The sequence below is a fragment of the Gadus morhua genome, chromosome 15 (assembly GCF_902167405.1).
Source record: "Gadus morhua chromosome 15, gadMor3.0, whole genome shotgun sequence".
Classification (NCBI taxonomy): Eukaryota; Metazoa; Chordata; class Actinopteri; order Gadiformes; family Gadidae; genus Gadus; species Gadus morhua.
The window spans coordinates 1201938-1211381 of record NC_044062.1 but is presented as its reverse complement, the minus strand read 5'-3'; the positions used below and the strand labels follow the sequence as shown (position 1 = coordinate 1211381).

Genomic DNA, 9444 nt, shown 5'->3' with positions numbered 1-9444 from the left:
GGTGCCGGTGACAGTGATACTGCTGTTCCAACAGCGAGGACGAGTGTTGGTGCAGGATAATGCTCCCCCAACATTAATCTCATGCCGGCCTACTTTGTTGAGGTCGGAGGTCAAAGTAATTTAATGTTCCGGCCTCTCTCTTCCCGGGGCTGTGTCCTCCTGTCCCTGTTTAACAGAGACCTAAATGACCTGTTTAAAAAATAAGAAGTGTTTAATCCCTCCAGGCTGTCTATCCACCCCCATGACTCCTTATCTAGCCCCTGTCATGTTCTTTGTCTGTCTCCCCTCCTCCTCCTCCTCCCTCTCTCTCATATCTCTCTTGGCCTCTGTGTTGCTGATCTGTGCCTGCATCTCTTTACGCAGATAAAAACAAAGAGGGAGGTTATGGATTTCAAAGCCCTGTCTTTGTTTCCAGACGATGTAAAAGACCTTTGAACCCCCCATCCCCCATCCCCCCCACCCATATGTGTCTGTATGATCATGTTTGTGCGATGTTTTGTTTTTCGACACCAGTCCCTTGGCCCCCCACCGCACACACACATATTTATTCACAGCAATGAAAGGCAGATCTTAATGGCAGCTTAATGACAGAGGATGGCAGCGTTATTCTGGGGCAATCTTCCCTTCAGTGGTGAAACGTACCACCGCTGAATAAAAGTGTCATGAATCACTCGTCAGAGGGGTTTTGTAGTTCTGGTTTTGAGGCTCTCTAGCGGGACAGGGGCGGTGGATTCGTATTTTGGATTCCTCAAAGCAGAGTTTTCCAGAAGATGCCACGAACAGGCACGGCGCGGTCGCACAACTTCCCGTGCGCATAAACCCGGCACTTCATCATATCTGCTTTACAGCCGAGTACGACCTGACGTGGCAAAGCACTGTGGGAAAGGCAGGAAATAACAACACGATGTCTAACTCCCTCTGGTATTCCTGTAGGCTGTCATGCAAATAGACCCCCGCGCGCACACACACACAAACACACACACACACACACACACAGACATCTCCAGAAAAGCCCAGATTTAGGACTTGTCCCGGGTGTTAAGCTTAGTGAAAAGGAGTATCCTGTGAGGCCCTTGGGAGCCAGAATGGTATTTAGTGGTAGAGGTGGTGTGTGTGTGTGTGTGTGTGTGTGTGTGTGTGTGTGTGTGTGTGTGTGTGTGTGTGTGTGTGTGTGTGTGTGTGTGTGCGTGCGTGCGTGCGTGCGTGCGGGTGTGTGTGTGTGTGTGTGTGTGTGTGTGTGTGTGTGTGTGTGTGTGTGTGTGTGTGTGTGTACGTGCGTGCGTGCGTGCGTGCGTGCGTGAGTGTGTGTGTGTGTGTGTGTGCAGTAGTGGGTTGAAAGTGAGCTGAGGGGCCCAGCTAGTTGCAGCCTCTCTGCTGGAGACCCCTACTCTCACAGAACACGCATTGTTGGTCGAGCGCCACACTCACCACAGACACACACTGGAAACAACCCATAGGAAAACCCACACACACGCACACACACACACACACACACACACACACACACACACACACACATAAACACGCACATATGCACACACACACAAACACACACAGGCGCGCACACATGCATAAAAAAGCACACAAACACACACAAAAGCACACACATACACATAGCCTACACACACACCTTCAAACTCTTTTGTGTAAAAACACACTTGGAAACAACAAAGTGTCTGATCGCTGATTTAAGCCTTGAAACCATAGAGGTCATATTCTACCAGGCTAACGTAGTTAGGCAAAGCACCAAAGAAGACTGACCACAATAATAATTAGCCTAAATACTACTACTCATAATAATAACAGTAATCATAACAATACAATCAACTTATTAATAAATTTCGAAACAAAGCCACAACCACCACACACGTTATTGTACACATTATTATAGGCTAGTAATATGTCTTGTGGTGGATAAAGTGGTCGCACAAAGATAATTATTGGAAAATATCTTTGACACAGAAAAAGTGAAACATGTTTTTGTTTTTACACAATGCTTTACACAACCCGTGGTTTAAAGCATAAACATTTATCACCACAATCATAATTGAAAAGACTATAGTCGTCATCAACAGCACATCACCACAATAAAGAGGAGAGAGAGAGAGAGAGAGAGAGAGAGAGAGAGAGAGAGAGAGAGAGAGAGAGAGAGAGAGAGAGAGAGAGAGAGAGAGAGAGAGAGAGAGAGAGAGAGAGAGAGAGAGAGAGAGAGAGAGAGAGAGAGAGAGAGAGAGAGAGAGAGAGAATCCTGACCTCCACTTTATTCGGTGCGTGCCCTAGAGAGAGCTCGTTGGCTGACGGGGAATTTACGTCAGCTCCTTTTCACAGCTCAAGTCTTAACCCGAACCCAAACTGGCGCCCAAGCAGCAAGTGTAAAAGTAGCGAGCGTCGACCCCGGCCAGGAGTAACCTCCTCAACATCCTACAGCACAGTCTGGCGCGCAGGAGCTCATCAGAGAACGGCGGAGGGGCAACGTGACCAGAAAGGGACGCAGTGAAAGGTCGATTGGAGGCTATAGTCTATTCACTACTTTTAACTTTTTTGTTCGCTGAGGATTATTATTACTTTTTACTTTTATACTAAAATTCGGCGCTGAAACGGCTGCAGTGACTATGTTTTGGTCGCACCTGTTAGTACTGGTCCTAAACTGCTACCTGGGTGCTTCATCCGCAAGAACCGTGAAGAGGAGCTCGGGTCCGTCTCCCGCGGACCCCTTCTCAGACGTCCCGGAGGACCAGGACCCGGTGTCGCAACACATGTTGAAGCTGTACGAGAGGTACACCAGGGAGCATCGGCTGAAGGACGGGAACACGGTCCGGGGGTTCCGAGCAGCGGGCCAAGGTGCGTAAAACAGGATTTAACGACCTGTCCGCTAGGACCCTATAGGCAGGGAAACATGACCTTGCCCTGTTATTGCTTTTTTACATTTATTATTTTAGACGATTTTATGAAGTTGTCCCAACTTGGTTTCCCTAATGGTATACTCCATCATGAAATCGTATTTCATTTAATCCAATCACGAAAGGATGAAAAAATCGGAGAGAGAGATTATTTAGTCGGCCAAAAACAGCTATTATAATATTATTTACGTCCAGAATCACAGGATAGGTCTTTGATTGTGTTAAAACCCCATGACAATGTTATTAATTGATTTGGGGACGCATGTTATCGTCCGTCACACTTCGTCAACTCCTTCAAACAGACGCGCCTGTTGCGTAAGAACGCAATCGATTCACCACGAGCGATAACACCCAGCCGCTACGAAAACAGAGAGCGCGCCAGCGACGTTAACGCGCACTGCCGTCGCCGGCTAGTTCTCCCCCCACCCCATCCCAACCCCAACCTCCCCCGGGAACACCTGGGAGATGAAGTCGTGGAGTCAGGGGGCTTATAGCGCAGTGGTTCTGTCTGACGCCATGCGTCCAAACACAATATACAGACATATATATAACCCCTAGTTCTCAGATGGCACATTATAATGCCGTGTGTATTTTTACTGCAGAAGCCGCAGGGGGTAACCCGAGTAGAGATGCAAAGGAGTTTTTTAAAACAATGTAAGATCTGTTAAAACGGTTGATTATGTGTCGGTGTCTGGGCAGACAGTGCTGGCTGTATTAGGCTTAAGGGAAAGCTTTAAGGGGAACTGAAGTAAGCGTTTCCATATGCAGGCTGAATCCAAAGTAATGTATATCTCTTGAGTCAGTCCATACTTCCGCTGAACTCTACACAATGAACAATAACTCTGCTGTTGAACCTAATGTTCATCATGAATATGTAGCTGTCGCCCCTTCGCTGTCTCTGCCAGCCAGACCCCATAGGTCTGGTTCCTCTTAAGAGCACCCTCTGAAAGCCCACTAAAACACCCACCCAGCATGTAGGGGAGCCCCTCTTCAGGAGGGCTGCTTAATTAGCCCGAGTGCTCTTTTCTCTGGCTACTACTTCACACAACATCGTGTTCCCCTTACTTTAAAAACATGAGGGGGATTAGTCGATGCAAAGGGAATACGGATATAAGGCTGTTTGTTTTGGTCAACAGCAGAAAACACTCCATACGTCCAAGTGGCTCTACATCAAACTATTGATGAGCTCACGAAGAATAGTCAGCTGCCTAAAACCAATATCGATAGAAAAAAAAAAAATTGGAAAATAAAGAATTCATATGAAACAAATATCACGTGTACAACTCCAACAGAGCGGTTCTCACGACAGCAACGAGTACAAGCCGAGTAGCAGCTCTGCCACTGCGATGAAAGCCCAGCGGCCCATGATGGATGGCTGATTGATTGATTGCTTCTCCACAGACGCAGCTGAACAAAGAACGGTGTACGGGCTCAACTTGACTTCGCTGCAGGACTCCGAGGTCCTTCTCTCCGCCTCGTTCCACTTCCAGCTCGACCGGCGCCCGCGCCCCAAACCCTGGGCCTGTAAACGCTTCAAGGGCCCCGCCTGCCGCCCGGCGCCCTCCCACCACCCGTCTGCGCCCGTCAACATTCTCCTTCACGCCGTCGCCCCGGGGTCAGGGGTCGGTCTGGGGGCCCCGGGGTCGCTTCTGGGCAATTTGACCTTCCACCCCCACAAGAGAGAGGTGTGGCAGATGACGGATCTGACCCAGGTCATAAAGGAGGCCCGGCACACGGGCCACGTCCTCCTGTCTCTGGAGCTGGACTTTGGGCCGCACCACCGGAGGCAGCCAGAGGAGGCGCTGTCTGTGGGCAGCCTGCCCTACCTGCTGCTGTACGCCGACGACCGGGCCCTGGCCGAGCCCAACAGCGTGGCCGCCAGCCTCCAGAGGTACGACCCCTTGGCCGAGGAGGGGGGGGGCCCGCCGCGTTCCCCGGGGTGGACGGGCCGGGCCAGGAGGGAGGCCGGGCGGCCGTCGGTCCAGGACAACGAGCTGCCGGTGGGCGACTACAGGCCCGACGGGCGCCGCGCCAAAGAGAGCCAGCTGGACAGCACCTGGTACCTGGCGCTGAAGGCCAAGTCCGCCCTGAGAGGCGCCGAGGAGGAGAAGAAGAAGCTGGAGAGGGCGGAGCAGGCGTCTCCCGAGAAGAAGGATAAGAGTACGAACGAGAGAGCGGAACCCGCGGCGCCGCAGGGAGGGGAGAAACACGCTCACGGTGGCCCCGCGGCGGAGCATAGCCACGGGAAGAGGCCCGCGAGCAGGGGCCGGGAGGGGGCGCCCAGGGGGGCCGGGGAGGACAACAGGAGGCACAAGGAGGCCAGGGAGGGGAAGAGGGCGAAGGGGCAGTCGGGGGAGGCCGCGCCCCGGTCCCCGGTGTTGAGTTTCGACGAGCGGACCATGCGGCAGGCCCGGAGGCGGCAGTGGGCGGCGGCGGCGCACGGGGGCTGCTCCAGGAAGAACCTGCGGGTGGACTTTGCGGACATCGGCTGGAGCGAGTGGGTCGTCGCCCCCGAGGCCTTTGAGGCGTACTACTGCTCTGGGACCTGCGGCTTCCCCATGCCCAAGGTAAGAGCCTCCTCCTCAGGTCTGGTTAGTGTGGGACACCCTGGGGGTCCCCACGCCAGCTTTCATGTTCTCATGGTCGAGGAGCAGAGTAAGCGTTTCAACAGTGACCGCTAGGATGGTCTAGTGGCTAGGGGGATGCATTGACTCCCGTTCCAAGGGTTACGGGTTCAAACCCCAATGTCAAGGGTCTACCTGAAGGCCTCCCTCAGTAAGAGTCCTCACCCCTACCTGCTCCTCAATGACTTAATGACGTTTAAAATGACGTATTTTGAACGGTTGCTTTAGACAAAAGCATCCGCCCATTGGCTGAATGTCTCTCCTCTTAGCAGCCGTCAGATGGAACGAGTTTCTCCTCTTATTTGACGCGCCGGCCCCTCTTCTCCCCCCCCCCCCCCCCCCCCCCCCCCCCCCAGGCGACGGGACCCTCCAACCACGCCACCATCCAGAGCATCGTGCGGGCGGTGGGCATCAGCCCGGGGGTGCCCGAGCCCTGCTGCGTGCCCGACCAGATGAGCCCGCTGGCGGTCCTCTACCGGGACGAGGCCCGGAGCCCCGTGCTGAAGGTGTACCCCAACATGTCGGTGCGGTCCTGCTCCTGCAGGTAACCAGGGGAACGAGTCAGACAGCCCGGGTCGGCAGGAAGCAGAGGACTCTGGAGAGGGGGACTGGTACTGAGGGGGTTCTGTCGATGTGGAGGAACGCTGAGCGGTATCAAAGGGCCACTAGAGAACACTATCATCTGCCGTCGTGACATGGAAGAGGCCTGTGGCTAAACCATTGCATGATAAAGAGGCAGATTGACGTCTCCGGGGGAATAGAATCCAGGTCCATGTGTTTCATTCTTCAACATTAATTGGGTGAAGAGAAGATAGGTAAGATAAGATAGATAAGATTAGGGATTTCATCTGAAAGCCATTTGGTCGTAGAAATGGGTTTGTTGTTCAAACAGGTCATTGTGGCTCTCGCACACCTTGTTTACATTGGGCACAAAGGCTGCAGTATATATTGAAGGTTGCGTTGTTGTCACTTGTACAGCTGAATAAGAGAAAATCAAAAGGTTCTGAGTATTTCCACGATATTAATCGATATATATACTGTAAATGCAATATGAGTTTGCTTATTGGTGAGATAAGCGTATTATACCATGTTGTACATACAATCCTAATTTGTTTGCGAGGCAAAACTGAACTATTGTACCATATTATGGTTCTCTTTGTAGAGGGAACTACTCAATGAATTATAAAGGGAACATCTGGAATTAATTTACAACCCTACCCTCTAATTAAACGTTGTGAATGATATAATAAAATATTTTTTTATATTGTATGCAAACTTGTAAAATGTATTCATCTTGGTAAATAGACTTTGTATTATTATATATTTTAGAAGAAGCCTGTGTTTTTGTACATGTGAATTGTTTAAATTATGAAAAAGTAGCTGTTTATAAAAGTTTGATTAAAATGTAATTTTATCTTTCATGGCATTTTAAAGTCATTTCTCCCCCCGTGTCTTTCCCTGTGTTGTTGAACGTTTCATTCCGCCAAAAAAACGTCACCCCCATTTAATCTCATCTCCATTCTTTGGACACTATAACAAATCAACCAGCCACTTGAAAGCCCTTCCGCGTCCACACCAAAGGCTCAGATGTCCGGCAGAACGACGCGTCCGTGGATGACTGGTGGGCGCAGGAAACAGGCGGCATGCACCAATTAGGACGTCATCGTCTTCAACTTCAAAAACAACAACACGTCTCGCTTCCCCATCTGTGCGCCTTCTTTAACGGCGCAACGTTTCCGAGGACAGGATGTTACGCTCGGTGATTCGTTTGAAATGACGGTTTAGGAAGAAAAAAAAACATGACATCATCCACTTGAGATCAAGTGCTTGTCAATCCTAGTCTGTGTGTTTGTTGTGTGTGTGTGTGTGTGTGTGTGTGTGTGTGTGTGTGTGTGTGTGTGTGTGTGTGTGTGTGTGTGTGTGTGTGTGTGTGTGTGTGTGTGTGTGTGTGTGTGTGTGTGTGCGTGCGTGCGTGTGTGTGTGTGTGTGTGTGTGTGGAAACCAGCCCATCTACATCAAAAGTATTATATTTCTTAAAATACTTTACATTGTAGCATGACTGTATTGAACAGTTCTTTAGGTAATTATTTTATTTTAAGTCAGTGAGTAGTTGAATGGGTTAGAAATAAAGAAATGCATCTCAGTTTAGCATTATAATTATTTCTTTATAATTAGAATCCATGTGTGTGTATTTGTTAGATAGTTGTGAAAATCTATTAATGAAAAGTATCCTGTTGGCTGGAACACGTGATGTAGGATTTTAACTACCAAACCCATTCAAATGGATGGTAGTCGTAGACCACCTTTCTAGCCACTATTCAAAGAGTTTTAAATGAAATGCTGTAGTACTTTCTTCCCTTCACACACACAGTTACACACGGACGACAGTGTAGACCATGCAAAACCGCAACAGGCTTGCTAGGAGTGTATTGCGTATTGCCCATGGGCACAATGCTTATGCCAAAATGAGTGAAGGGAATTAAAACAGCCTCCTGTTCAGCTAGACGCCTTTCTCCACATCAAAACCAAATGAGGTTAATCCTTAACGATAACTTGTCAAATCAGATGGCACAAGTTGTGTATTTAAAGTATTACAGAAAGGATATTCTGGAACGTATTGAAAGAAGTAATTGGAATCTCAAAATGTCCAATGTGTGTGTGTGTGTGTGTGTGTGTGTGTGTGTGTGTGTGTGTGTGTGTGTGTGTGTGTGTGTGTGTGTGTGTGTGTGTGTGTGTGTGTGTGTGTGTGTGTGTGTGTGTGTGTGTGTGTGTGTGTGTGTGCGTGTGTCTGTGTCTGTGTCTGTGTCTGTGTCTGTGGAGTGTGTGAGATTTAAAAGGTTCCAGTTAGAATCATTTGAGAAGCTTTATATTTCATCCCGAATCCCGAAGCCTCAGACGCTACCATTTGCAGAGTGCGCCTTTGGCCTATTATGTTGACTGATCGAGGCGCCTTTTCATTTTCCCCGACTGTTCTTCTAAAGCTCTCCGAGAACTGTTGCTCAAACTTAATGTCAACCGCAATCACAGTCACATTCAGTTCTAACCGAACAAAAACATAGTCTGCTACCGCGGTCTGAGTGGTATACACCTTTCAGCCAAAATAAAACGCTGCGAATGGGGACCAAAAACAATATTTACCATTTCGAATTTGTGGCTGTTCAATTAATCGAGAACAATCAAGGCTCTATTAGACAGAAGATCATTGTTTGCGTGCGCGCGCGTGTGTGTATGTGTGTGTGCGTGCGTGCGCGGGGAGAGAGAGAGAGAGAGAGAGAGAGAGAGAGAGAGAGAGAGAGAGAGAGAGAGAGAGAGAGAGAGAGAGAGAGAGAGAGAGAGAGAGAGAGAGAGAGAGAGAGAGAGAGGGAGGGTTATGAGGAAAATGATATGCTCAAGAAGCCTATCGACGGGATTAATAATTAATCGTGTTGTGTTAATCAGAATAGCTACGGTTCATTTAACAACACCCATGCGTGTAATCGGTCGCCCATCTGCAGACATACGACGTAATTGTTGGGGCATTTTCCTCGGCTCTAGTACAGGTCGACCCCTAACTTCCTCGTGAACTGTGTGCCTTTCCCTCGCCTCATTTACCTGCAACAGAGAGGGCTATTTATGGTTGTCTTCTGTCCAAAGTAGACATGCCAGAAGAATATCGGGTATTTTGTTTCGCGCACTTGGCAGACGATCGTGCACTTTGCAGTCGCGTGGACGCGCGTTTAAAACGGCATCTGTGCTGTTCTAGGGATGCGGGCCTACTTGTTTTAGTAGGGATGTGTTCTTGTCAGCGAGGGTGTGAAATAATCCATTGCTCATTGGTCGCTAATGCCACCTATTGGATGAAAGAGAAGACTGCACGTATGTCGGTGCCACAGGGTATTTAAAACGGTGCGAGAGGGAAAAAGACTCCAAGTCAGTTTTGT

The 9444-nt window shown here is 49.3% G+C and overlaps 1 protein-coding gene across 1 annotated transcript; it reads left to right on the top strand.

Moving 5' to 3' along the window:
* Nucleotides 1-2237: 2237 nt before the first annotated feature.
* Nucleotides 2238-6972, top strand: gdf10a (growth differentiation factor 10a). The gene is made up of 3 exons (XM_030379836.1): nt 2238-2841; nt 4302-5467; nt 5881-6972. Exons 1-3 carry the CDS (start codon nt 2613-2615, stop codon nt 6070-6072), a joined length of 1587 nt encoding a protein of 528 aa, XP_030235696.1. The 5' UTR covers nt 2238-2612; the 3' UTR covers nt 6073-6972.
* Nucleotides 6973-9444: the final 2472 nt, after the last annotated feature.

Bases quoted from the DNA above. Each gene is read 5' to 3' on its own strand.
- gdf10a (XM_030379836.1), top strand. From the start codon at position 2,613: ATGTTTTGGTCGCACCTGTTAGTACTGGTCCTAAACTGCTACCTGGGT. The intron at 2,842-4,301 runs GTGCGTAAAACA...GCTTCTCCACAG, and splicing joins GTTCCGAGCAGCGGGCCAAG to ACGCAGCTGAACAAAGAACG. The intron at 5,468-5,880 runs GTAAGAGCCTCC...CCCCCCCCCCAG, and splicing joins GCGGCTTCCCCATGCCCAAG to GCGACGGGACCCTCCAACCA.